The sequence below is a fragment of the Phaenicophaeus curvirostris genome, chromosome 2, assembly GCF_032191515.1.
Source record: "Phaenicophaeus curvirostris isolate KB17595 chromosome 2, BPBGC_Pcur_1.0, whole genome shotgun sequence".
NCBI lineage: Eukaryota > Metazoa > Chordata > Aves > Cuculiformes > Cuculidae > Phaenicophaeus > Phaenicophaeus curvirostris.
In genome coordinates this window covers 16,217,423-16,244,736 of record NC_091393.1, presented here as the reverse complement: position 1 = coordinate 16,244,736, position 27,314 = coordinate 16,217,423, and the positions used below count along the sequence as shown (strand labels likewise).

General features: G+C 44.8%; 2 protein-coding genes across 3 annotated transcripts in view; one reads left to right on the top strand and one right to left on the bottom strand.

The window, feature by feature from the left end:
- Window positions 1–4,201, top strand: part of SMAP1 (small ArfGAP 1) — a 103,348-nt gene extending 99,147 nt beyond the window's left edge. For both annotated transcript variants that reach the window (XM_069851434.1, XM_069851433.1), the window contains 3 exons: window positions 436–604; window positions 1,207–1,535; window positions 3,620–4,201. In XM_069851434.1, coding sequence (XP_069707535.1) covers window positions 436–604; window positions 1,207–1,535; window positions 3,620–3,754 — 633 coding nt within the window. In that variant the 3' untranslated portion in view covers window positions 3,755–4,201. The remainder of the gene's footprint in view (window positions 1–435; window positions 605–1,206; window positions 1,536–3,619) is intronic.
- Window positions 4,202–4,740: 539 nt separating this feature from the next.
- Window positions 4,741–24,134, bottom strand: B3GAT2 (beta-1,3-glucuronyltransferase 2). Its single transcript, XM_069851442.1, has 4 exons — window positions 23,610–24,134; window positions 11,218–11,362; window positions 5,278–5,426; window positions 4,741–5,198 (listed from the first exon to the last, which is right to left on the bottom strand). The coding sequence occupies exons 1-4, from the start codon at window positions 24,132–24,134 to the stop codon at window positions 5,112–5,114; spliced, it is 906 nt and encodes a 301-aa protein (XP_069707543.1). The 3' UTR covers window positions 4,741–5,111.
- Between the last annotated feature and the right edge of the window lie 3,180 nt (window positions 24,135–27,314).

The following is a 27,314-nucleotide window of genomic DNA, read 5'->3' as shown; positions in this document are numbered from 1 at the left end:
GTTGTAGTGTATTTCAGAGCACTTCATCTTTTGTTTGAGCTGTTCTCCGATCTGTTCTGCCAATGAGAGGATTAATGAGACGTGAATTGTAATCTCCTTATTGATTTCCTAATTATTTTTCATAACCTAACTATAGCTCGTGATTTATGCTTCTCACTGATGGAGCAACAGCAATGAATGATCTGTATGCGTGCACCCTGGAGCTGATTGGGGATTTAGTTTTCCTTGTTTTGCAGCCTCCGTCTGGTCTGGTGCTCTTCCCACATCCTGTGTACTGACATCTCCACACCTTTTTAAATCCTCATTTACATACAGTTAATTTCTGTAAATGAACTGGGGTTTATTTGGTTCCGGAGTGCAGCTGTGCAGGAGATATTTAACATAACACCTTTTGCGGGTTTCATTCAAGAGTCTGTCTTGATCTTTATTTCCCAGAGCACTTCCACTAAACCAGCAGCTGCCACCTTGTCTGCAGCATCCGGGGATCTCGATCTGTTCACTGAGCAAACAACAAAATCTGAAGAGTCGGTGAAGAAACAACTCTCCAAAGACTCCATCCTATCGCTCTATGGCACAGGAACCATGCAGCAGCCAAATGCTCCGGGTAAATCATCTTGTGAGGGTTTCTATGCAGTCCTGTTTTAAGCTTTACCTAGAGGAGCACTCTCTTACCAGCAGAGAGCGGAGGTCGGGTACTCTGCTCCCTGCATTCAAATGGAGGTTTTTATTTGTACCATTTATAAAAATGAGAAAATTAGGGAAACAAAATACAGAAGCTGAATAAAAATCCAGTGTGATTTTAATTTCTTTATAGCCGTTCCAATTATCAAGTCTACAGTTTACAGAAAGATCTGTGAACTCAGCTTCCAAACCATCGCTTGGGGCCCGAGTCTCTGCTGCCAACTGGCTACAAAACTCTCGTGTCTTGGTTTTAGCTGTGTTTGTACAAAAATAAAGGTATTAAGGCATTGGTTCAGCACAGGGGTTTGCCAGACTGGTTTGGGGAGTTAACGTCTTGGTGCCGAGTCCCTTTGCTTTGAGAGGTTTTAAGCAATTTCTTACTTTAACCAGGAACTAAATGAACAGCACTGCTGCACAACTGGGAAAAGTTGTCCCTTAAAATTAGTTTGGTGCTCTTCTGATTTATGGGGATGGGAGAGAAAATGACAAACTGCTTTAGCTAAAGTCTCCCCTTCTCTGGTGCAGGTATGTTCATGGGCTCGTCTTCTATGCCGTTTACCACACAACCATCAACTCATTTTCAAGGCTTTCCAGCTATGGGAGTTCCTGTGCCTGCAGCAACTGGGATGATGGGAAACATGATGGGACAATCGGTGCCGGTCATGGGACAGGGCGCAGGCATGATGGTAGGAATGGGAATGCCCAATGGATTTACTGGTGCTACACAAACTGGTGTGATGGGACTTCCTCAAAATGTCGTTGGACCTCAAGGCGGAATGGTGGGACAGATGGTCACGCCACAGAATAAGTATGGATTGCAGCAAACCCAGCAAGCTCCATGGAACCTCTCTCAGGTAAAGACTTGCCTTTCCCAGGCGAGCGCTTTGGAAAAGCTGCTGCTTTTCAGGTACAAAGTGCTTGGCTCTAGGAGGAAAGTTGTGGGGTAGCCAGGTTACAGAGTACGGGGCTGTGAACTGCCCAGAGACACGTGGAAAGAAAAAAAATCTGTTAATAAAGAAATTAAAGAGAATTAATGAGCCATGGTGGTCCGGATTCAGTTCTCTGCTTCTGTAGCTACTCGCATCCTGGCACCTGAACCACCTGGATAAAAATCAAGCTTAGCTATAGCTGCAAGATACTGGTGTGTAAACGCAGCCTTGTAACTAGAAGCAGAATTGAAGTGCTTGAGAGGAGCCGTTAACAATTAATACTTTCATTTACAGGCTTCAGGAAGTCAGTGGAATGTGCAGCGCTTTGCGCTCGGGCTCCTCCATTATTGATCTGGGGCATTTACATCCTGTTTTATATTTCTTAAATGTGTTTAAAAGGTTCTCTGAAAGTGTTAGTGCACACTCAGTCCTGTATGGGTACGTTGTCCGGTGAAACGGCTTGAAAATCAGGTATTTAAGAGATTACTGGGAGGAGAGACACACACCTAAATGATTCCCTTGGAGTCTGGTGTGGGTGCTGGCAACTATTTTGTTTCTCATAGTATTTTGAGTGGTAAGGACAACAGAACAATTCCATGCTGCCAATTCCAGTAATTCAGGAAATGAACCTTAGTGACTTCCTTAGATTGGATTGCATTAATTCATACTGTTCTGCTAGTCCTGTGGTGAACGTTTATGAAGGTGAGCAGAGCTTTTTACATGGATAAAACAGGCTCTTTTTGAAAACACAGGCTGTCATTCTGCTTTGAAAAGTAGTTTTTACAACGTGAGAATTTCAAACTGTCAAACCAATAAAAATCTGTGGCTGTGCTGTTAATGGTCTTTTTCCCAGGTATTTTTCATTTCCATGTCCACTGATGGGGTTGCTTTTGCGCATTTAGTAGTAGCTTTAGTGGATTTTTGGATTAGTAGCGGACAGGTACGGTTGGACTCGATGATCTCAGAGGTCTTTTCCAACCTAGTGATTCTATGATTCCGTACACAGGTGGAAGCACAAGGTACTGAATTCTACCCTGAAATGCTAGTTTTTCATTTATTTGACCATTTTATTCACCAGCATTTCGTTTTGCAGCCTATTGTTGTTTGCTCACGTTTACACAAACTCCGTTTTTTAAACAGTGCTGCCTCTAACTTGGATCTGATGTTTATCCAACATCTCTATTAATCGATCCAGATGCTGCTTTGCTCTCAGACTCACGAGAGGGGACACCTTTACTCTATCTGTACAGCCGGGTTTTTGCCTTGTCAATAAATGTTCATGTTTTGGAGGGTGAGAAACCTGAAGAATGTTTTAAATTGAGCACTGAAAATGACAGGGACCGGATCAGATTTGTAGAAAGCAGCAGTATTTTTGCACCATCACTGAAGCGAATGTGCTGAATTTTGAACTCTTTCCCACCTTTAGCTTTTCTTTAATTTAATGTGAATGATTTCACTTTTTTTTTTTAAAGAAAAGACGGTATCTTGAGTAGATTCTTTAGCCAGAATGGTTACTTTTAGATAATACTCAGGTTTATAATAGCTACTCAGATAATACTCATTCTTTGTTAATTGCCGCCTCACTGGACAATTTCTAGAAAAACTCGTGTATTCAAGATTTTGAACTCTCCAAAGAAATATTGCTGGAACAAAACACCCATCTGGAGCTGCAGATGCAGGCAAGGCTGTGTGACTGGCTTTGCTGTTTCTTTATCACAGTTGCCACTATTTTGTTGGTTAGCTTTGAGCCTTCAGACTCAAGCTCTCGCCAACAGAGACACATCAGATTCCCTTGTGCTTTGTAAATTCACTAGTGGGGTCTTTATCCAGACTGGACACGAACGCTCAGTGCTGCAGGAATCGGCTTGAACAGAAACTGGTTCCCAAAACACGAGTGTCCTGAAAATGCCTGGAAGCTTCTCTTGAGTCAGTTAGGAGAGGCTGGTTGTGGGGCAGTGCGGGATTGCTCAGCTGCAGGCGCTAACTGGGCCGCTGTGTTTGCTTCACAGATGAATCAGCAAATGGCTGGAATGAATCTCAGCAGCTCCAGCAGCGCAATGGGCTTCGGGCAGCCGCCCAGCACAGCCGCGGGATGGACTGGAAGCTCCTCTGGTCAGACTCTCAGCACACAGCTCTGGAAATGAAAGTCGCAATAGGAGTCTCGCCCAGAACAGCCACCTAACATTCCTTGTTCAGTGCATCTACTCTCGCTGTTCCTTCCATGTACATATTCTTTTTTTCTTTTTCCCCAGCTGTTCAGACTAAGAATATAACTGACTGACCGTGTTGTGGTCTATATTGATTTGATGTAGTGAAAAGCAGATCAAGAATACATTTACACATCATTGGCAGCGTTTTCATACAATGCATATGATTTCATAGACCGTATATTTAAGAAGCTGCTTAACCACGTACTGATTTTTTTTCCCTCAAAATACTAGATCAAATGTTTGCATATAAGGGACGTAGCTATCATGTTAGTAATATCCAAAATTATGAACCCCGCCCCCCCAAATTACCTGGTAATCCTGTAGAAGGTACTGTATGAACAAATGTTTAATCATATATAAATAGAATGTAAATGTATCACTGAGCAATGTTTTCTAGTGTATCAAATGAATTTTGTTTCATCATACATTTCACTGTGATGTCGTTATGGTGTGCGTAACAGGGAATCTGGTTATCGAAAGAAAGGTAAACCTGGATGTTACTGTAGTTCTACAAATCAATAGTTTATTCTTTTAAAAATGAGCATTTGATCCAGTTGAGTTTCCTATGATGACGTATCCGATCTGGCTCACGAGGCACGTACACAGTATTAATGCTGAGAACGAGCGGCACAATGTCTGTACAAGGCAACTCAATGTGAACAGATCTATTTTTCCTTGCAGAGATATCCAGGTTTGTGACAGTGATTGTGTTTACATATTATGGTGCCTCGTAATGATAAAATGTTATTTCCCTATATTAAAAGGATGAATCCAGAAATGATTGTGGGTTTTTATTTTGTTATTGTATGACCTAATTGACCGCTATTTCTTCAAGAAGTCTACTTTTAATGAAGGAAAACATGTTCAGTTTGGAGGGTCCATTTACGCAGATATCTAGATCATCAGTTCGTGAGTTAAAATCGGTTCATAATTACACCATTAAGCTGGATAAATACAAAAAGTATATACATAAAGGATGATTTTGAAAATACTCCATTGCAGCCATGTTTCTCTTTGATTCCTTTTACTATGTGGAAACAGCTTTTAAGCAAAGGTAAGTGTCAGTTTATTAAGACAAGAGCTCAGAAACGCATGCAAACAAGTTAGAACAAAGCACACCCACTGCATTTGCTTATTAGAGCACCTGACAACCTCCTTTTGTTTCCACAGAAGTCCACCAGATGACTGTTTAAAGGTCTCGTGCAGGAGTAGGGTTGTTGCAACTGGCTGAATTTAAACACCTCCCGACGCATCCGTTGTGCTGTAGTTCCTGTGTAACTGTGGCTCCGCGTCATACCTCGATATTGACTGTGTCCAGATGGTATTTTGGCTCGTTGGCTAGATTTACTTTTTCTGTTCGTGTGTGCCATACAAGAACCTATAAAATAACGTTTGTGTTAGTACAGTCGTCTCCAGAGGTGGTACAAAACTGTTGCAGTAAGTGGGGAAATCGGTACCTTTGTGCAGTTGTTTGCTTTGGGTTCCAGTTCCTCCACTGTTGTTATCTGTTTCAGGAAATCAGATTCTTGCATTCCTGGTTGAGAGCCACGACGCTTGAATACGGCTTTCGGATGTGACAGAATCACTTGGAGACTCACAGCAAATCCTGGGGGTGGGGTGAAATGTTAGGAAAAACCTTTAGGCTTTACGGTTCTGTGCAAGTTACACTTGAGCATAGAAATCTCCCGTGATCTTTTAACAACATGTACGCTTGTTTTTACAGATAGACACCATTTGGTAGGTTTGTACATCCTACATCGGTTTGTTTTGCCCTGAAGTTACAATCAGAATTTTTTAATTGCACCATCTTTTCAACATGTTTAATCAACCTCCTGTCACGTAGAGAAATCTGCTTTTTGTCTGAAAAGTCAGGTATTACAAACAGCTTGGACTGCCCTTCCTTTCTACCTCTAATTAAGAAATAAAACTAAATTTTAAGTAAAATAAAATGTAGGATATTTAAGCTGTACAAACACTTCTAGGTTTAAAGGAGAGAGTCAGACAAAAAAAGTTAAAATGCTACTTATAACAGCTGTGGGGTTTTAAGATTGTTAGCCTTGAGAGAGTTTTAATGTTGTCCATTTTGCCATTGTTTCTAGAAGTCCCCCGTTTCATTCACCAAGGCTCAGTCACATGTCGGCTTCTTTAAGTGTGACTCAAGACTCAACTGATAGATTTGTTAAGAAAAATTACAGTTGTAACTCCTGATACCTAATTGCCAAGCCTACCAAAGAAACCCTTTTCCCATCAGTTCAGAGTGGTTCCCTGCCCCTTCCTGACAGAACTCATAACACGTTTTGACATCTGTTCTGCAAAACTGCAAGAACATTTGATCCTAAACCTAGTATTAAAATTTTCTTGATTTAAAAATCAGTGTAACTTCCTCTAAGGGAAGAGCAATCTGTCCCCTTTTTTACTAGAATTACCTTGCTACTATATTTTCCTTGAAGTTATCTGTGGCTTTTATGGGAGCCTTTTTTAGAGGAAAATATAAGGAAATAAATGCTACATCACATGCAAAGAAGGCAGTTTGAAACCACTTCATCATGGTCTTGCTTACAGGCACAAGAAGACACCAGGAGGAGATATAGATATAGATAGATGTATTTTTAGGTGCTGCACATGAAGACTGTGGGCTGGATGTGAACTGAGGCCCCACTTCACTGATGGATACAGTTGCAGAAAATGTATTTAACTTTATACAATATATCCTGCCTAAGATAAAGAATAGGTGTCTGGATGGAAAGGGCTTATCCACACCCTACAGAGTCCTCTAATGAGTAAAAGACCTCCTGGAGGTGTAAGAGCGTGAGACTGGCTGTAGCGTGTCCTCTATCCGTGGTTAAGCTCTGCAGCCCCTGCTCTGCTGGGTGTGCTGCCTGCTAGCAGCAATGCTGGGATCCAGCTGCTGGCTTTAAGCAAGGGTTCTCCTGGCAGTCTGGACTTTTTTTCTCGGGTAGGGATTTGTCTCCGGCAGGTTTGTCTCCGTAGGCTTTACTCCTGATGAATAAACTGGCCTGGTTCAGCTCAGTATTTTTGGTCAGGGCTCTTTTTCCCTGCCTCAATCAGAACAAACAATGTAAATTTTTGGTGCAATTGGGCTTTGGTGTGGTTTCTATTTGGGGGGCATAAAAAAAATGCTTGTAGAGGAAGGCATTATTGGAGCCCTGATCAGTTTGTGAGCTGCTGTTTCTTTTTAAAAAGATTTCAGATTTAATTGTGAACATTTAAGCTCCATCAAGGAGAAAATTAAGTAAACACCAAAACCAGTGAGTGTAGTGTCCTAGTTTTTATAGTGCAGAAGGAATCCGCTCTAAGCAAAAGAGGCACACAGATTTTCTGCTGCAGACCTTTGCTTGGCTCTGTGGCCCCCATAGCCCGTGCTTGTCCATACGGTAATTTCTCCTGGGTCCTCCTGCTGCAAAGCTTACTCCTCTCTTGAGAAAACGGCTTCAGTTCTGAGGATGGATTTTTCCCGTGGACAGACATGCAGATGTGCTGAGCCCCCTCCGTGGAACAAGTGCCCTTGCCATCGTGCTATTGCAAGCTCCTGCTTTAGGGGGCTACAATAAAAATCCCACATTTTCAGGCATCAAATGAAAGTCACGTTATCAAGCTGAGCGTTGTATGTGGCAACGATATGGACTGCTGTGCACTGACTGGCATTTCCTTGATAACTGGTCATGCAGTCTTTGTTTCTTAAAAGAATCTAATAAAGCAGCAAGTTGGAGAAAAAAGTAATTCAAAGAGACTTATCTTTAACTTCACAGGTTTTTACATTTTGTATTTATGTAGATGGACTTTGGATGGACTGGAGGGAAAACTATTTTCTAGTGACAACTTTCAGTTGACTTTTTGTCACAGACAGGTAGTTTTGACATCAAAAAACAGAGGAGATGGCTCAGGTTTTGACCAGACCGGCACTAGTTATTTCTCTTAGTAAATAATGATCCTGTGGTAATAGATGAAAAGACACTGTTATTTTGACTTCTATCCCCAAACAGGGATTAATCTGGGATTACTGTCTCCTGTGTAGGATAACAGAACAGTGCTACATGTATACAATTCTTTTACTTGATTTTTTTTTCTACAAGGTTGTATTGAGCTTAAGATCACATGAAATGCCGCAGGACACTCTCGTACCTGGAGTGTGAAGAGGTGTTTGGGTTTTATGTGTTTAATGCAAGACTGTAAATTCGATCCAATTGGCTGAAGAGCCACCAAGATAAGAATTAATTTGTTGGAGGACAAGATACCTGGGAGACATGGCAAAGATTACATCTGTGCTTCTTTCTACGGAAGCTGTTCCTGTTAATTTGCACTGTGACTTGTGCTAGATCAATGGCTTCTGTTAAAAGGCAGAACCATTTTTCTTCATCTGGTTAGACTTCGGTGGTCTTTAAAGATTTTGTTGCCGTGATTAATGCTTCCGCTTCCTGAATGCTCCGGGTAGGAGAGTAGTTGAAAGCAAGCTGGAAACTGAGAGGGTTTCTCATTTCTGGAGTAAATAAATGCTAATGGTTAGTGTTGATCATAGAATCACGGAATGGTTTGGGTTGGAAGGGACCTTAAAGCCTGTCCAGTTCCACCCTCCCTGCTATGGGCAGGGACACAACCCACCAGCCCAGGCTGCCCAAGGCCCATCCAACCTGGCCTTGAACACCTCCAGGGATGGGGCAGCCACAGCTTCCCTGGGCAACCTGGGCCAGTGCTTCAGCACTCTTATGGTGAAGAATTTCCTCCTTATGTCTAGTCTAAATCTTCCCCTCTCCCATGTAAGGCCATCCCCCCTCATCCTATCACCACAAGCCTTTGTGAACAGTCCCTCTCCAGCTTTCTTGTAGCCCCTCCAGGTACTGGAAGATCACTATAAGGTCTCCTCAGAGCCTTCTTTTCTCCAGGTTGAACAAGCCCGACTCTCTCAGCCTGTCCTTATATGGGAGGTGCTCCAGCCCTGTGATCATTTTTGTAGCCTCCTCTGGACCTGTTCCAACAGTTTCACATCCTTCTTATGTTGAGGATTCCAGAACTGGACACAATACTCCAGTGAGGTCTCACAAGAGAGTAATAGAGGGGCAGAATCATCTCCCTCAGCCTGCTGGCCATGCTTTTGATGCAGCCCAGAATACCGTTGGCCTTCTTGGGCTGTGAGCATGCATTGCTGGCTCGTGCCGAGCTTCTCATCAATCAGATGTTGGAATGGATATACTGGTTTCCACACAGTTGAAGCCACTGTCTTGGGCCTGTTGAACATGCTGTGGTTTGGGATCAGCTTCTCTCAAGTTAGCTTCTCCCCGTGACAAACTGGGTTGTGATAAGGTTGAGACGCTCAACAGGACTATGTGTAATTCATAATAAAGGTATCACCTGGCAGTTAATTCACCATAAACGAGGCTCTTTGTTTCTAACTAAACATTTAAAATAGCTGTTACCAGCTGTTCTGGGTTTTTTTTTCAAGGATGTTTCAAGGATAGCCACTCACTTAAAATTTTTCTGTTTGTACTCCTGACTTCCAGCTGTGGCTCTTCACGATTTAGACAAAATGTGCCATGTTTTCCAGTGCAGCTTTTTCCTCATGGAACTTTACGAAAGATAAGATGTACTAAAGATCTCATAACTAGAGCAAAATTAAAAAAAAAAAAAAAAAGGTGGTTGCCCAGGCCCTGCCAAGGGAGCCTAGATAATGTGGGTGAGCTCTGGGCCACGAGTCCAAAATCTGCTTGCCCAGTGATTCACAGGCATGGATTAATCTCTACGACTGAAGCAGCTCCTGGAATGCTAATGTAAAGTATGCATCAGTTTTCCTTGACAAATCTTGACATTAGGACAATCGCGATCTAACTTGTTCTTAGGGGTGGTCAAAATCTCTGGCACTGGGAACAAGCTGAAAGTAAATTACTAGCAGCATCACTTAATAAAGATTCTAAATCATGTCTAATGTAAACGACATAGTGCTTGCATCACAATCAATGTCACTATGCTTACAAGCACCCAGTTCTCTCCCTTTCCTTCCCCGAGCATAAGGAATTCTGTGTTAAACTCTAGAACACGCCTACAGTTAAAACTGAAGTGGAACTTAGAACTAACACCAGAATTAATTCACATGGTGTGCTGGCTGCCAGACAAGAAGCAGCACAGAAAACAGCTCCTCTGCTTGCTGAATGCGCTTGAGCATCAGAGAAGAGCGATGACAACCACAACGTTCTCAAAGGAAATAACCCCTGTTTACTGAACTGATCCAATGTGACTGCTGTGTGTGAGTACACTTCAAAGCGGAATTGAGGGAAGCTGGCCAGCTAGGGTGTTTGAGCTGATCCCAGTGATATCAGCAGGACCTGTCTCCATTTGCTGCACATCGGAATCTGACCCTGCATCTTGCTGTCTAGAATAAGCAGTTTATGTGCTTAAACACAAGGATGCACTTCCCGGAAGAGCCACAAGTTAAACCAGTGGTCCCAAACCTTTTAAATAAGTCATCCTATTACTCTTTTTAACCAATTGTACTGTAAATACTATAGAAATATTCTGTTGAAATGAGAAAGCACTGTCCATTTCCCACTCTCAGAACATAAGGGTATTAGAAAATAGCTGGTTATTTCTACCTCATTCTTGCCCTTGTATCCCTACTTTTTCCCTTCCTTCTCTTTCCTGAATACAGAATATGCAAATATCATACCATTTGCTGGGAAACCAGCTGCTGCCATATCAGAAATCAGATTTCTGCAGTAGTGATTCATGTGACAGTTAGAGTATATACAAACGGTTGTCTAAGCATGGACTAACAGCAAGACAGAACTATGTGGTGTGGTAACTACACAGCAGAAGATTGATGAGATCCACTTTGAAGCTTTTCTGCCTTTATCCACTAGGCTATAGCTGTCAGTGATGTTTTTTTCCCCTAGGCCCAGTGTTTCAAACCATATCCATCTACAGTTACTACCATCATTGCAAATAACCAATTAAAAAAATTAATAATTTCATAATAAAGTAGCATTTTACAACAGTAGGTCTCAGAAAGGTCTCCAATTTACATTGCCTGGTAGAGACCCTGATGACGATGAAAGGCAGGAGCTCATTGCAGAAATTAACTGGATTAATTAATTTACAATTAACTTGTTTCAAACAAACAAGTTAGACAACATAAAAACCAAGTTGCCACATAAAATTAAAAATATGCAAAAGTATGTTCAGATATCACCGAGCAGCAACTTAATTAGATGAGAAGTGCAAGCTCAGACTTCCAGGATATTTAGTGCTGAAGGGCTATGTACAGCGGCTGCACTTCAGAAATTTTAGAAGTTGCTTACACTGAGATATCAGTTTGTGTCCCACTCCTAAAAAAATATAAGAATACTTAACATGAGAAACATTCATGTATCATGAAAGTTGGTGCTTACCTGCCATGTCAATCGCGAAAGGCCTGTCAGCTCTCCAGCCCGTGTACCACCCAACGACCTTGCCGTTTTCCACAACAGGGCGCTCATATCGCCGTCCTCCAACCAGTCCCACGGGCCAAACCGACACTTTGCGGGTTGTGCGCATCTGCAAGAGGCAGCACAGCGTGACCGCGTGCACATTTTCCCCGTAGGCTCTTTTTGTAGGTGTTGGTGGAAAGCCTACACGTTAATCACCAAGGCTAGGTATTCAAAAGCAATTCTAGCTCACAGATTTCAGCCCAACAGGGTAAGTATTTGAAAGCTGCACGTACCCACTCATTTTCTGCAATACCTCCAGTTCTCTAGCCCATAGGCACCTCAATTCTTCTGATAATATCTTATTCATATAATTTTTTGTAACAAAAATTTTAAAGGCAGTGAAAAAACGGTATTTGCTTTCTTGTTTGTTTGTTTGGGTTTTCAAAGATGTACTGGAACTTTTTTATCCACAGGACTGCAGCAGCCTTACAGGAGGCTTATTTCTATAGGCTGCTTACATATTGTACAAGCCCTGTGAGGGAGAATATTATAGTAATGATTAACAAATACACACTTTATTAAGTCAAGTACAGTTAATTGGAGACTGGTAAGAAATACACCGAGTGCAAGAAATTGTGACGCACGGCATTTCCATTACCTTCAATGCACTGGACTTGTACTATAGATGCACAGGCTCGCAAAAAATGATTAAGTTTGAGCCAAACCTTTTAACTTCTACATTTTCTCTCAAAAAGCTCTGCTAAGTTTCTTGGAAGGACAGACAGCGGGTCAGGCAGGATGCTGCTGCAAGTTTGCTGTTGGTAATGTGAGGTTTTCCCAATGGTGTAAAGGTAACGGAGAGTAATTCTGGAAATGTGCTCCTCATCTAACCCTGAGGAATCTACAGATACTAAGAAGTCACTCTAACAAAAAGCATGCGTGACTGGGATTCGGTGAATTCAGTTCACTGGTTAGTAGACCGTTTTCTTCAGTAAACAGGAGATAACATGGCACGAAGCTGATGCGCTGCTCCCAGTGGGAAAATCACTGCCAGTCTGGTGTGAGAGCTTGAGAAGATGAGTGCACAGACACAGCAGCTTGCACAATGTCACCACATTGATTCAAATGCCACTGTTTTAACTACTGTGCTTAATTGTGGTCCTACTTAAGCAAGTATTAAACTATTTCACTGTAACATGGGCTTAATCTGATCAATTTTTAAAACACTCTATTGAAAAAATCTCGTCTTCTATGTGTAATTGAAGGCCTGTTCCTTAGGGAAAAGTTATCCCTTTCTCCTTCCAAGCACTCCTCTTAGAAAAAACAAACACAGTTTTACTTATTTGTAACTGCAGTCTCTATTCAATAGATGTTGAAGTAAAAGACAACCTTGGTTAAATATTAAACACTTTCCTCTCTTTCTGCTAAGGTGAAAGATTTATCATGCATATCATCTAGACTCCCAGGAGATGCACCAGAAAAAAACAAAGACATCACGCCACTTCAGTTCACATTTCTAAGCTAGACACATTAGCAGATTCTTAGGAGCACTTTCACGTAGGGAAGGCATAAAATGCACATTTAAAAATCCACAAATAAGTATGTACACACAGAAGAGAGGCATGCACCTCCTTTCCCTCCGATTCTTTGTGTATCTAAAAATTTGCAAAGCAAAATTATCCCACTTCCACCATAAGAACTCCTTCACAAGTCAGACCATCTCACTCAGCAGCAGCCCAGGCTGTGGAATAACAGGGTATGCGTGCATACAGTTTGCAATACAGGGATTTCTCGTAATAAGGGTTCTACCCAAACTGTTGACTATTTAATTTCTGGTGAGATTGCCATGAATCCTTCTACAGGTTATTGTTAAACATGATTGTAACTGTTCTCCCTGCTTAAGACTATTTTTCCAATCTCTTACACTCTTCCATTTATGAAATGCGGAGTTAACAGTCAACTATTCGGGTATGGAAATCAAATCTTCTCATGAAGATCTTTTAGCTCTGGTTTTAATGACATGCTCATTGTGTATATTTTTCTAACACTGTGTTTATATTTATATTAACATCCAAACACATCAGACATGGACACAGGGCATCATCCTGTTGGACTTGTCTACACAGCCAAGTTTCAAACAAGGTTACAAGGTCATGATCAAGCCTCATACACCCAACTGTGCTACACCAGCATTAATCACAGGACAAACACAGACACCCACTGAATTTTATGTTGCCATTAATACCTTCTGGAGGGTATGGATACCTGGAAAAACTACTAGTGTACTGATTTATGGCATTTTAGCAACCCTGTGGCAACTGCCAGTGCCCATGGTAAACATAAAATGCCACAAGACAAAGGCAGACACACTCCTAACTACAAGAGAGTAGCTACTGCACGGTTAGCTCATACCCTGCCTGTTCCCCCAGCAAGCATTTGGGCACCTCTCCTGTGACATGAACCAGATCACACGAGACTTCTGAACTGGGTCAACAGCAGCCACAGCATTCACACCAGCAGAACCAGTGTTACATTAATACTTTACTATACACAATGTATAGGAAAATGCCATCAATGAAAAGTATTTTACTGACCTCATGAAACCAGCATGAAATGACCTAAGTTTTAATTATTACAATTTCGGGTCCATCTCAGCATCTACGAGTTAAGTCAGTAAAGCCACCACACATCAGAAGGAAGTAAGCTCTTTATCTCATCCTTGGGTTATGATCTTTATTCTAACAGGTCACATTTTTGGAGAATGAAATAAGCAATTGTCAAGAATCCAGCAGTCCTTTAAGTACAAACTGAACGAGCACATCTAGACAGGTATTTATGCTAATTCTGAAATACCTTACAGCCTTAGGATATGCTAGGCAGATGAAAGTAGGAATATTTCTTTTAATCTTCTGGGAATAGCATTACTGCATTTAATATACAGATGTGTTAAGGCTGTATGTGTGATGGGGAAGAAGCTATTATTTGGATTAAAAGGCCAGCTTGCATCTATAATTTGATGCTTCTCATCATTGGGACACAAAAAGGTGATTCAAAAACATGTTAATTCTAAACAGCTTTTTTGCTGTGGGTCAAAGAACTGCCCAAATCCTGTAACTTACAAGCAGCTTGGTAAATTACTCTTCAGTCTGTCATTTTAATATGTGATAGCATATGCTGTCTTAATACTCGACTTTTTAAGTCCTAGTAGCTTACACGAATGATATTCATCTTACTTACACTTAGGACTCTTAAGTTCGGCATCTGGTCTATGTCTAATCAACAGAGATAGGAACCTATTGGCACGGTTCATCCTGCCTGGCTTAGACAGCTATCTGAAGGTAGGATGAGTCTCCCTCTGGAAATGCTTTGTCCCCTGTTTTCTTTGTTATTATTTGAAAGACGGTTGTGGGCATAGCAGGAGATGATGTAGTGGATAGGCAAAGTTCAGAAAAGGATGCTGTAAGGTGGCAGAACAAACCCAAATGAAACAGGAAGGCACACAACTGGGAAGGAGTGGAAAAGGAAATGACAGGATAGGAGTAAGAACTGACCAAAGACATCCCAGGGAGGGGATGGGCATTTAACAGTACGTAGAGTAGCAAGAGAGACCACTAAAGATTAACAAGTGAAAACGCACAAAACGTAACGAAGCAATAAAAGAGAGAGTGATAAAAGCATTGCCAAAAATAGCATCTCATTGGTCAATCAGAAAAACTGCTTAATAGGATGCTCTGGACTAACAGATAGGGAAGATACCAAACCAGTAACAAAATATAAAAGCCCAAGGGAAATGAAGAAAATGACAGACAGAAGGAAACACAGCCGTACTTCCTACAGTGAAAAGTGTTTCAGGCTGGAACCGCCATCCTAGTGATTTTGCAGACTGATGTTGACGCACTTCTATGCAGGATTCAAAGCTTTCAGCAAATGCAGACCTGGCTGCCACACAGTGTACTTTTTTCTGTTCCCATTCTCTCTCACTTCAACCTGTGTTTAATTTATGATCTGTACTGGTTAGACTCTAGGTTATCATCCAGGGTCACCCCTCCTTCCCAGCAAGACTCAAGCAGATTTCTATGCAAAATTCTAAGTTACTGTTACCAAAGATGGGATCTAGAGCTCCTTCACTACAACTCTTCCACATAGAAAAATGTTACAAGTTAAAGCACAGCACACAGCCAGGTTCCCTGTCAGTTCTCAGACAGGCATCTTGCATTACTCAGAAGTCACTTAAAGGCAGATTCTGCTTCAACAAAACTTACATGACTGCACTACAAGTCAGAGGGACAGTTCAGCTGCAATGAGGCTATACCCATTTACTTTGGCATGAAATGGAGCTTTTGCCCCTGCTTATCATTGCTTCAAAGGAGGTGCTGAGGCACAGGAAATCTGTGCCAGTAGTTTTTGTGGTTCAGCAACTGTGACACGCAGGAGACAGTAATTTCAAAAACGATGTCTGTTGTCAGTAACCTTGACTATAAAGGCTATGTCTCCACGGGAAAATTTGTAGAAAGGGTATACAAATTAAAAAAAAAAAGTCAATCATCGATCTAGTCTGCTCTGCAACCCTCACAGGTGACCTGTTTTAGTGCTTCACAATGCTCACTATTAGAAAGCTTTTTTCCAAAAACCCACCTGAAACATCCTCTGCTGATTTGTACTCAATCTGCATTGCAGAGGGAGGACAGATTAATTCCCCTTCTCTCAAGTAACACTTTAAATATTTGATACAATGATTAATGCTTCTAAATTATACCAGCATCCTTGGACACAAATATCAATACTGCTTCCCTACAGGAGAAAACCAGACTGAATTTAACTAAAGGAGTTAGGAACCAATTTCTCTGGATCGGGAAGACTTCCAAAACATCTGCTGCTCATGTTGCCTTTTTGCCCTTCTACTTACTAAGTCTTTTTCTTGTCCTCCTATTATTCTACCATGTTATGTTGACTGCGCCTCTGAAGAGTTGTTGACCATGCGTAATTAATTTCACAGTAACAGTATCAGTTTCAAAGGTGAAAAAAGAAAGCTTCCCAAGTGCAGAAACAGAGAGGCATTGGTACTTTGTAACCCAAAGTCCTTGGCCTGGATGAACCCGCTTGGAGGAGCATTTTTTTTGGCAACTGTTTTCTCTCAATTTTAAGCTATTACATTGTTTCCCTACCAGACTTTCTAATCCAGACTCTTTAGCACAGGTATTACATGCCTAAGCGCAAGGGGAATGTCAGTGTGCATTTAAAATCTGTCATGTATTCTTAAATCATTTATATAACAGAAAGGTATTTAATGGACTGCTAACTCATATTTAAATATATTTTATTATGAAGAAAATAATGGCAGTCAGGTAATATTTAATTCTATCTAGACTACTGAATGTTATTTTTAAGACCATAGCAAAAATTTGATTTTCCCAACCAGCTCTGAGACATACAACAAAAGACCTCCACGTTTTCAAAGATGAACATATTCGCTTATGCTACTTCTACATATTTTGCATAAATATATCCATTAAAAAATACAGTTTGCTTAATATATGTATATAGTGTATAAAGATGAGGACAGTTATGTTAAAGTTATTGATGGAGCACTAAACCTTCTCTAATCAAAGCTGGAACAAATGGCAAATATTTAACTCTTCCCATAACGTCTTTTCTGAGTCGCTCTCAAAATATTTTACAGAGATGATCATGGAAAAACTGAGGCCTGTATGACATGCAATACCTGCAAGTATTTCTGTTCTATTTCCAAAAAAGGATGATTTACTGGGGATGGGAGGGAGGGGCTACAAACTCTTAAGAGCCATTAGAATAACTTTACCTTCATATGTACCTTGTGGGAGAATGAAGGGCAGAGGCATAAGAAAATGTTTTCAGTCTGAATCACAAACTTGCCCTCTGCTCTACAGTGCCTCTATGGAAATTACCCGTTGGACAGACCTAGCCTTCAATGAGAAGGTCACATTCATTAGCCAAGACAAAGTATTTCCTGTTTTCCCTCTGTTCTTCATGAATGTTTGCTCTCATCTGGCTGATCTGAGGACGATCCTATCAGGACAATATAGGCCACTACATAAGCACCTTCAAAATCTTAGGGAATTTTTGTTTAAGTTGATGTTTAAGTTACTCCTGCAATGAGCAATGCAGCTGACTGCGCTCCGCATTGATAAGATTCTTAGTTTATCTGTGGCTCCATCAGTCCTGAGTTAACCGTAAAGTCTACCTCAGCTTTCAGCAGAAGGGCTTGAGCTCTCTCTCCTCCCAACACCTTTCAAGATTCAACCCAACCACCACAGTCAGGGCATTCTGGTGCAAGCGACAGCTAGAGAAAACTGAATTCTGGTCCGCAACTCAGTGGGCAACAGGGGTAACTGCTAAGCTATTAAACAAAAGTTTGGGGATTTTTTCCTTTCCAGCTGGAGGTCAGTGACAAGTGGTGACCCCCGGGGCTCAGTGCTGGGTCCAGCCCAGTTCAGTGTCTTTATCAATGACCTGGATGAAAGCATCGAGTGCACCCTTAGCAAGTTTGCAGGTGACACTAAGCTGGGTGGAAGTGTCGATCTGCTGGAGGGTAGGGAGGCTCTAAAGGGATCTGAACATGCTGGACCGCTGGGCTGAGACCAGTGGCATGAGGTTTAACAAGGCCAAATGCCGGGTCCTGCACTTGGGGCACAACAACCCTGAGCAGTGCTACAGACTAGGAGAAGTCTGGCTGGAAAGCTGCCTGGAGGAGAGGGACCTGGGGGTGTTGGTTGACAGCGACTGAACATGAGCCAGCAGTGTGCCCAGGTGGCCAAGAAGGCCAATGGCATCTTGGCTTGGATCAGAAACGGCGTGACCAGCAGGTCCAGGGAGGATATTCTCCCTCTGTACTTGGCAGTGGTGAGACCGCTCCTCGAATACTGTGTTCAGTTCTGGGCCCCTCACCACAAGAAGGATGTTGAGGCTCTGGAGCGAGTCCAGAGAAGAGCAATGAAGCTGGTGAAGGGGCTGGAGAACAGGCCTTATGAGGAGCGGCTGAGAGAGCTGGGGTTGTTTAGCCTGGAGAAGAGGAGGCTGAGGGGAGACCTCATTGCTCTCTACAACTACCTGAAAGGAGGTTGTAGAGAGGAGGGTGCTGGCCTCTTCTCCCAGGTGACAGGGGACAGGACAAAGGGGAATGGCCTCAAGCTGCATCAGGGGAGGTTCGGGCTGGACGTCAGGAAAAAATTCTTCACAGAAAGGGTCATTGGGCACTGGCACAGGCTGCCCAGGCAGGTGGTTGGTCACCATCCCTGGAGGTGTTTAAAAGATAGGTAGGTATGGTGCTCAGGGACATGGTTTAGTGGTTGACAGGAATGGTTGAACTCGATGATCCTGGAGGTCTTTTCCAACCTGATGATTCTATGATTCTAAGTGACAATGGATGCTGTGATATAATTTGAACTCCATTCAAGACTGTATTCAGATCACGCTGTATGGCATGTGTTCCCCTAAGAAGATACCATCTGAAAATCCTCAACTTGCACTGAGACTTCTTTCTGGAAGTCTAAGAAAATAAAACTGGCAGTTGCTAGGCATTGGTCATAATATTATAATATTACAATACTACAATATTATAACTTGCATGCAGGAACTAGATGAAGCACAAATGCAGCAGAAACTATAACAAGATCACTCCAAAAAATAAGAGCCTACAATGAAAAATAAAAGTTACGGTGATACATGTAGAAACACCTGTAAAGCTTATCAAATACAGGCCTCTCAGTGGCCATTGGTTTTGATGGCAAGGCACAGACGGACACCTCCAGATAAACAGATCATGCCTGAACAGGAAAAACAAGTTATTTACAAGGTCTGGATCTCAAAATAATACATGACAAAATACACTGTGCCAGGACCACCAGCATTAAAGTAAAAGCATTATTTTTCACCTGTCCACAATCTCAAGAGGAAAGAGATTTCCACTCCTGGAAATATTTCTTCATCACTGCTGACTCCACTTAGTACTGTAAAAAAATTCAGAAGTGCTGAGCCAGTCGGAGGGAAGGTGAGCCCTTCCTAAGGAAATGCTCAGCTGAGACAATGCTGGATATACTGCAGCAGCAGAACGACAGACCAGGCTTTCCACTCTATCCAGTTCAACTTTAAGGACATAGCTTTGCCAGTCACAAGCTAAGCTATACACACACATGCCACCATATGTCTTACAAAAAAAAAATAATTATAAACAATGTCAGAAGGTTTCAGATTTACTACAGATGATGACGTTTTCCAGCAAAACACTACTGTAAAGCTTGAGGGTGAGGGGGGCAGTGTTCCTGATTTCCATGAAACACATTTTGCCTAGGTCTATTGGGCCCAGCTGACTCCATATCAAATGTAAGGTACTGATTCCTTTAAGTGCCAGACAGCAATACTTTGGACAGACATTAGAATTTCCTCATCAAAAGCTCTCAGAAGTGTCCCATGGTATCTCATGTCAAAGCATGTTCCTTTTGATCATGCCGTTACGGTTTATGCACCTCCACTCACAGCAAAGCCTTTGGTGGTGATTTTGCTTTGTTAAAAGGGCTCCGTCTTCTGAAAGGGCACAAGGGAAACCCACAGTATTAGAGCTGTGGGTTCCCTGGCACACCTTCTGCTCCACAGTAATACTTTTCCGACATCTTAACAAAACACATCCCTAATGCTGATGCTTCTCTCACCTTGGTTTTACCGTCCTAACTGGCACCGGTTCCCAACCCTTCCCCTCTCCTAAGCCTCCACTGTTGTTACTCAAAACAACTTTGATTCAAAAGAAAGCCATGGCAAAGACTGCAGACCTACATAAGCCAGCAAATGCACATAACTGCTCGAGGGCAGATGCTAGCAGACATTCCTGCTGGCAGTTTGGGACCCACACGTCCCCTGGCCCATGGCAGGGACATACTAAAGGTCACCCGGCAAGCACAGGGTGGGTGTAGGACCCGAGTGCAGAGCTTATGTCCATCCTTCTACATTTATCCCATGCACCTCAGTGAGGAGACTACAGTTTATCAGACCTCCCCACTGGGATTATGTGACTGCAGGTCTGGAGAATTGTTCCTGGCAGGGTAACAAACTGAAAAAACCTCCCTCCCAGGTATACTTTCTGCCACTTTCATGACAGGAATTACTACCAGATTTCATCTGCACACAATGTGTTCTGAAGCTTTCTTTTCATGCTTGGAGAAGACGAGTATGGTTTATCCTCATAAATCAATCAGTTCCTGAAGGAGAGATTGGGATTTACTACAGAGTTGTCAAGGCAGAATCCATAAAGACAGAGGCTTTTTTTAACAAGAAAAAACACCCAGAAGTCAAGTAGTGCCTTGACTGAAAACAAGACTACTGGTTCTCTCCAGATGCAACCTCCCACTCGTTGTAAAGGCACATCTCGTTGGCAAAGCCTGCCAAGGGACTTTGGTTAACTGCGCCAGGGCAACAAGGCTCACCCCATGCTACTACTACCAGCGTCCCAGAGATCTCACAACCAGCTCATTAGTGACCCTAGAAACAATCACGGGAACTTGCAGTGAAGTACTTGAACTTGAACTGAAGCAAAAGCTCCTTCTCTGCTCCTGTAACAGAGCTTTCCAGCTACCACACTTCACAGGGAAAACACGTGTGTTTGCCTGTGAATTCAAGGCTCTGAATAAACACATCTTCCCCGGCAGCTGAACCGTGGTGAAAGACAAGCCTTAGGACTGAGGAGCTGCCTGCTGGTTAGCAAAAGGAAACTTGGATTGCCTGTCGCGCTTGCAATTTTCAAGGTTAACCCTTTAGATAGATTTGTCCCCTTGCTTTCCTGCTTTTCCTAGCTGATCAGAGAGGTACCTTGTTCTTTTTTGTTTCATCACTCACAGCAATTAGAAGAATAATATGGGAAACAATAAAAGAATCAACCTAATCGGCCCCCCTTTCAGTAGCTGTGGGTCACTGAAGTCATACGCCCACCAACATTAGAACTCCATCCCCACAAAAAGGAGACATTCATCTCCAAACATCTTTTACCCCAAACCACTCATTGCGGCAAAGTGTATTTTCTGTATCAATTTACAGACTCCCTAAGATTGAATCAGATCAGTTTTATGTTCCTGAACAGAGGTGAACACTCCCATCACATTAAACACAATCCATGGAATTATGATGCACCAAGCACAGCCATGAGATTTTAAGAAAATCAATTACAACAAAGGTTTAGCCTCCAGGCAGAGGTCTTCAAATTAGCAGCTTCAACGCTGAATGCCAAACAAGGAAAGGAAGTAGGGCATCTCTGCTGAATGGGGACACTGCACCTGCCCACGCATTGTAAGGGAAAGGGGTGCATTAAGAATCTAAACACAAATGAGCATAAGCATTTCTAAAATAACTTGCCCTAGGGAATTTCACGTGCCTCGCATTTCCCTCTGTGTGTTCATTTTAACATACTGGCTGTAAAGCATTCGAGGAAGCAGAATGTTTCCAAAGTGCAGAATATGGATGCACACCAGTAAACACTGTACTATCCACCAGCAGAATTCATGGACTGCCGTAAGTCCTGTACCTTCCCTGTCTGCTGCCAACTACTTTTCAGCTTCTCTCCCTTGCTATCCTGCCAAAGTTACTCTTCTAGCTGTCACAGAAGATGTACACGATCTTCCTTCTGCTATTTTATGCCCACTTATTAAACACCCCTCCTTCCTGCCAGGGGGAAACCAGAAAGAAAGCTGGATACCCTCTCCCTCCAGCGCTTGCCAGTTCCCACCAAAACGGAGCGAAGTGCTTCACCATCGGGCTGCAGTAAAGACAAAAACACGCCCCTTCACAAAAGAGATTCCTGAAAGGGTGTTCAGTCACTACACAAACGATTTGCTGCTTTTAAGAGTGAAAGGCTTCAAAAAGACTGGGCAAATCCAGGGGAAGGAGCCTCTGGATTCATTCATTAGCACCAAGAGAAAGCAATGAGGGACTGTGACTAGCAATGCAAGTTTGCCCTAAGAGACAGGGATGGAGCCTGGAAAAAATAAACATCAAAGACCTCATCTCATCCCAGTGCTAACAAAAACACAGGATTCCTTATGCAAACCCTGAAGTTGCCTCACTCGGCAGGAAAACGAGAAAACAGCAGTAAGAAGTTGCAGGGAGTGTGGAAGGGAGGGACAGGAATGTCAGAGCCAGGAGAGGGGGGGTCGCACAAGTCAGTGCTGGGCAGCACGGGTGAGGGACAGGGCGATGCAAGGGGACCGGGACTGGGTTTGACACATCTGTGCCTGGGTGCAGGGAACCGAGTGTGCTGTGGGTCAGGATCATAGAATCATTAGTCTGGAGAAGACATTAGAGATCATCAAGTCAAACTGTAACTGTCCACTATTAAATTGTGTCCCCAAGCACATAATCTACCCGCCTTTTAAACGCCTCCAGGGATGGGGTCTCCACCACCTCCCTGGGAGCCTCTGCCAGTGCTTGAGAACGAACCCTTTCTATGAAGGAAGTTTTCCTAACGTCAAATCTAAACCTCCCCTGGCGGAGCTTGAGGACATTCCCTCTTGTCCTGTCCCCTGTCACTTGGGAGAAGAGGCCAGCACCCTCCTCTCTACAACCTCATTTCAGGTAGTTGTAGAGAGCAATGAAGTCTCCCCTCAGCCTCCTCTTCTCCAGGCTAAACAACCCCAGCTCTCTCAGCCGCAACTCGCAAGACTTGTCCTCCAGCCCCCTCACCAGCTTCATTGCTCTTCTCTGGACTCGCTTCAGAGCCTCAACATCCTTCTTGTGGTGAGGGGCCCAGAACTGAACACAGGATTCGAGGAGCGGTCTCACCGGTGCTGAGCACAGAGAAGAACCTCCCCGGTGTCGGCGCAGCCCCGCGGGACGGGACGGGTGCGAGGGGCGGTGGGAATGGCGGCTGTGGGATGGGGGGCGAGGAGGGCGCCTGAGAAGGTGCGAGGGGGGTAGACGGGTGCCTGACGGGAGTCCAGGCGGGTGCCGGGCGGGGGGAGTGAAGCGGGAGGCGGCGGGCAGCGGAGGGAGGGCGAGGAGGGCACCTGAGGGGAGGCGAAGAGGCGTGAGGGGAGGCAAAGAGGCATGAGGGGAGGCGAAGAGGCGTGAGGGGAGGCGAAGAGGCATGAGGGGAAGCAAAGAGGCGTGAGGGGAGGCGAAGAGGAGTGAGGGGAGGCAAAGAGGCATGAGGGGAGGCAAAAAGGCATGAGGGGAGGCTCGGAGGGCGCCTGAGGGGGAGCGAGGCGGGAGCGGCGGGCGCCACGTGACGGGGGAGCGGCGGGCGCTCGAGGCGGGACGGGACCGGACGGGGCGGGGGGGAAGCGAAGCGGGAGAACAGCGGGAGCCAGAGGAGGGTTCGAGGCGGGCGGCCCGGCGGAGGGGGCAGGCGCTGCACGCACCTCGTGGAAGAGCTCCAGGCTGTAGGTGTTGTCGTCGTCGGCGAAGAAGAGCACGCCGGGCTGCGGGGGCGGCAGGTGCTGGTGGCGCTGCCGCAGCCAGGCCAGCCCGGCGTTGCGCTGCTCGGTGGCGCGGGGCAGCCCGGGCCGCTTGTAGCGCCGCGGGGTGGGGACGTGCAGGTGGGTGCAGGGCAGCCCGGCGCCGGCCACGAAGCGGCTCACCAGCTCGCTGCGGGACGCCGCGTCCTCCACCAGGATCCAGTGGAGCCGCGCCACCTGCCGGAAGGTGTTGGCCAGGCGGGTGAGCTCGGCCTTCTGCACGGGGCGGCTGTAGGTGGGCGTGATGGCGTAGATGGGGGGGGGCGGCGGCGCGGGGGGCGCCGGGGGCGCGCGGGGCGGCGGGGGCGCGCGGGGCGGCGCGCGGGGGGCGGCGGGCGGCGGGGCGCGCGCCGTGTCGCTGTCCAGCACCACGATCACCACCAGCGCCCAGGGCAGCAGCAGCAGCAGCAGGCGGCTCAGCGGCTTCATCGCGCGTGAGAGAGAGTGTGAGAGAGCGAGCGGGAGTGAGAGAGTGTGAGAGCGCGTCCCGGGCCCCTCAGCGCCGCCCCATGGACGGCAGCGAGCGGGGTGGCCGCCCGCCCTCCTCGTCGTCGTCTTCTTCTTCTTCTTCTTCCTCCTCCTCCTCCTCCTCGTTCTTCCCCCTCGGCATCGCCGCGGGGCTCCCAGGAGAAGCTCCTTCCCCGCCGCTTCCCCGGGCGGCTCTGGCGGAGGGCGGGGAGGGAGGCGGGAGGAGGGGACCCCGCGGGGCCCGCCACGCCCCGCCCGGCTCCGCGAGGGGCGGCTCTGCCCCTCCGACCGGGGCCGCCGCTCCCCGTCCAACCGCAGGGAACCCTCGTCCCTCGAACGGGGGTGATCGCTCCCCTTCCAACCGCAGGGAGCTCTCTCTCCCCCCTCGCGCGGAGGTGGCTGCTCGCCCCTCGAGCCGCGGGGATCGCTCCCCCTCGGTGCCGCCGGGCAAGCCTCTCGCCTCGTTTTCCCGCCGTTCCTTCTCCCCGCGGGGATGTCTTTGCCCTCAGCAGAAGTTGTGAGCCGGGCTCCCCTCGCTTCCCTCGCGGTTTGAACCCCTAAAAGCGGCCCCGGTACCGCACGCAGCCACACACATCCCCCCCCCCCTCCCCCCCGTCTGCCCAGTCCGCTACCGCGCCGCTTCCACACCTGTCTGAAGGATTTGGGAAACATAGAATCGCCGGGTTGGAAAGGACCCCAGGATCATCGAGTCCAACCATTCCCATCAGTCACTAAACCATGCCCCTCAGCACCTCGTCCACCCTTCCTTTAAAGCCCTCCAGGGAAGGTGACTCAACCACCTCCCTGGGCAGCCTCTGCCAGTGCCCAATGACCCTTTCTGTGAAAAAGTTTTTCCTGATGTCCAGTCTGAACCTCCCCTGGCGGAGCTTGAGGCCATTCCCTCTTGTCCTGTCCCCTGTCACTTGGGAGAAGAGCTCAGCTCCCTCCTCTCTACAACCTCCTTTCAGGTAGTTGTAGAGAGCAATGAGGTCTCCCCTCAGCCTCCTCTTCTCCAGGCTAAACAACCCCAGCTCTCTCAGATGTTCCTCGTAAGACTTGTTCTCCAGCCCCTTCACCAGAGTTCCTTTTTAAAACGTATTATTTTATGAGAATTTTGTCATAATCCACTTGTCTTTCTCTTGAGAAAAAGGCACTCATCAGGTGCCGCAACACATATGAAACACATGCTCTAAAAGCTCTTGCAAATCCTTTCCTGCCGGGAAAGTTTCTGATGCATTTTTCACCCCTCCCTGCTGTCATAGCTGAACACTTCTTACAGCTTGAATTATGCTTTTAAAACTCGGTGTGGCACAAAACTATGGGGGCACAGCGTTAGTCTTTACAAATTACTGAATTCTCCTTAATTCTCTGATTAGATGCTTAACCTTGTGTAGACTAAATTGCAGTCTCACCGGCTTGCGGACTGCTGAGTGATTCGTCATTGATAAGACTGACTTATCAGCGGGAGCAGCGCAGGTTAGAGAAACCAGTCATGCCTTCACACTACCCTCCACGGCTTCAACTGCAGCTCTCCTTTCTGTTCTACATGCACCCTTCAGATTTGTGTGCGTGTAATGTACAGATAATGCGGGCAATGGGTGTATCTATAATTCATATCCATCTAACGATCAATGCGTTATTCAAAAGGGCACATTAACCCGGCAGGCTCACACGCAGAAAGGACGTCTGAGTGGTGTAATGTAAACACGGGAAAGTGAGGGTGACACATGACCAGGCGCTGGACGTCTAAATGAGGAAACATCTGTCTAGCAGAGAGCTAATTGGGGCCAGCATGTTTAGTGGAGGAGTGGAAGGGTTGTTGTGCGATTAACGAAATAATATGGAGGAACGCAGTAAGCATAAATAGTTTAATATATCCAAATAAAAAACATCTCAGACATGAAATCATAGTTGCCCATTTTGTGCCGATGCAGTTTATCTGGAGGACAATCATCTAAAAAACGTCTCTGTGATGACTGAACATACCGTTGTTTTCTCATTTACAGTGCAATCTTATTTACAGAGATGATTTGTTCAAATAATGCAAACATATGTATCAAAGCAACATAGCAATAAGCTACTGCTTGTTGTCATTTGGAAGTCCGGAGTCGTTTGGAAAAGTTGATTCAAAGCTAGTCACATCTAGATACCATGCCAGGACTCTACATACCTACCAAGGCAGAACCTAGAAACAGGGGGTTACCAGTTGATGTGTTTAATCGACATTCATTATTGCAAAAAAACCCAACCCTATAATATTAAAAATTACTATTTTTGTATTTATATTATTTTAAATCCAAAATTATTATCTTTAGTGGACTTGCATGTCGTATTCAGAGCTTAGCCTAGAGAGAATTTGTAATAGTTTATAAGACCTTAATAGAGGCAGCAGTAAGAAGAGTTAAATGTAATTGCAGTAGTTTAGGAGGGAGCACGAACACTAACTCAGCGCCAGGGATGTATCCCAATAAACTATTTGGTGTTCTTTCATCTCTTTAATTATGTTCCTGAAAGCTGGTAACTGCGTGTTTCTGTGCACTTGCTAAGATACTATTCACTGCTTCTACCTGTACGCAAGATCTGTAACAGAACGATATGAGACATTCAGGTGTTTGATAACAAACCACAATAACTATATTTGTACCCCAGAGCTGCTGTAACATGTTCTCACATGTCACAGGACAGACTTGAAGGTCAGGAGTCAGGGGCATCAGGTGCAATATCAAATAACGCAGCCGTGTTTTCTGTTAGCTTTAGGTATAGATTATCTTAGATGGAAAGGTGAAAGATAATGAAGGCTCTACATACAAGCCAAATGCTATTCATTAAACCGTTGTTTCTGGAGAAGCAAAGCAAAATGTTCTTCCTTTGGAAATTGGAGGGACCCGGTCAAATAAACACTCCATTTGCGGGGACAAACTCTCTACAGAGATAGTTTTTCTACCGAACACCTCAGCACCGGTTATTATAAAAATTGTCACATTTGATTTGAGGCCTCAGGTGCTACTCTGAAACAAAGGACGAGTTTCTAACTTGTGATGGATGGTACCAATCATTGTGTGACTCAGGCTGTTCCTATGGTTTCACACACAATATGCAGTATAGTGCATATTCTGGGTTGTATCAGGGTGTGTGGGCAGG

Coding starts and splice junctions, on each gene's coding strand:
- B3GAT2 (XM_069851442.1), bottom strand. CDS start 24,134: ATGAAGCCGCTGAGCCGCCTGCTGCTGCTGCTGCTGCCCTGGGCGCTG. Junction 5,427..11,217: donor TTTCGCGATTGACATGGCAG/GTAAGCACCAAC, acceptor CCCCACCCCCAG/GATTTGCTGTGAGTCTCCAA. Junction 5,199..5,277: donor AAGCAAACAACTGCACAAAG/GTACCGATTTCC, acceptor GTTATTTTATAG/GTTCTTGTATGGCACACACG.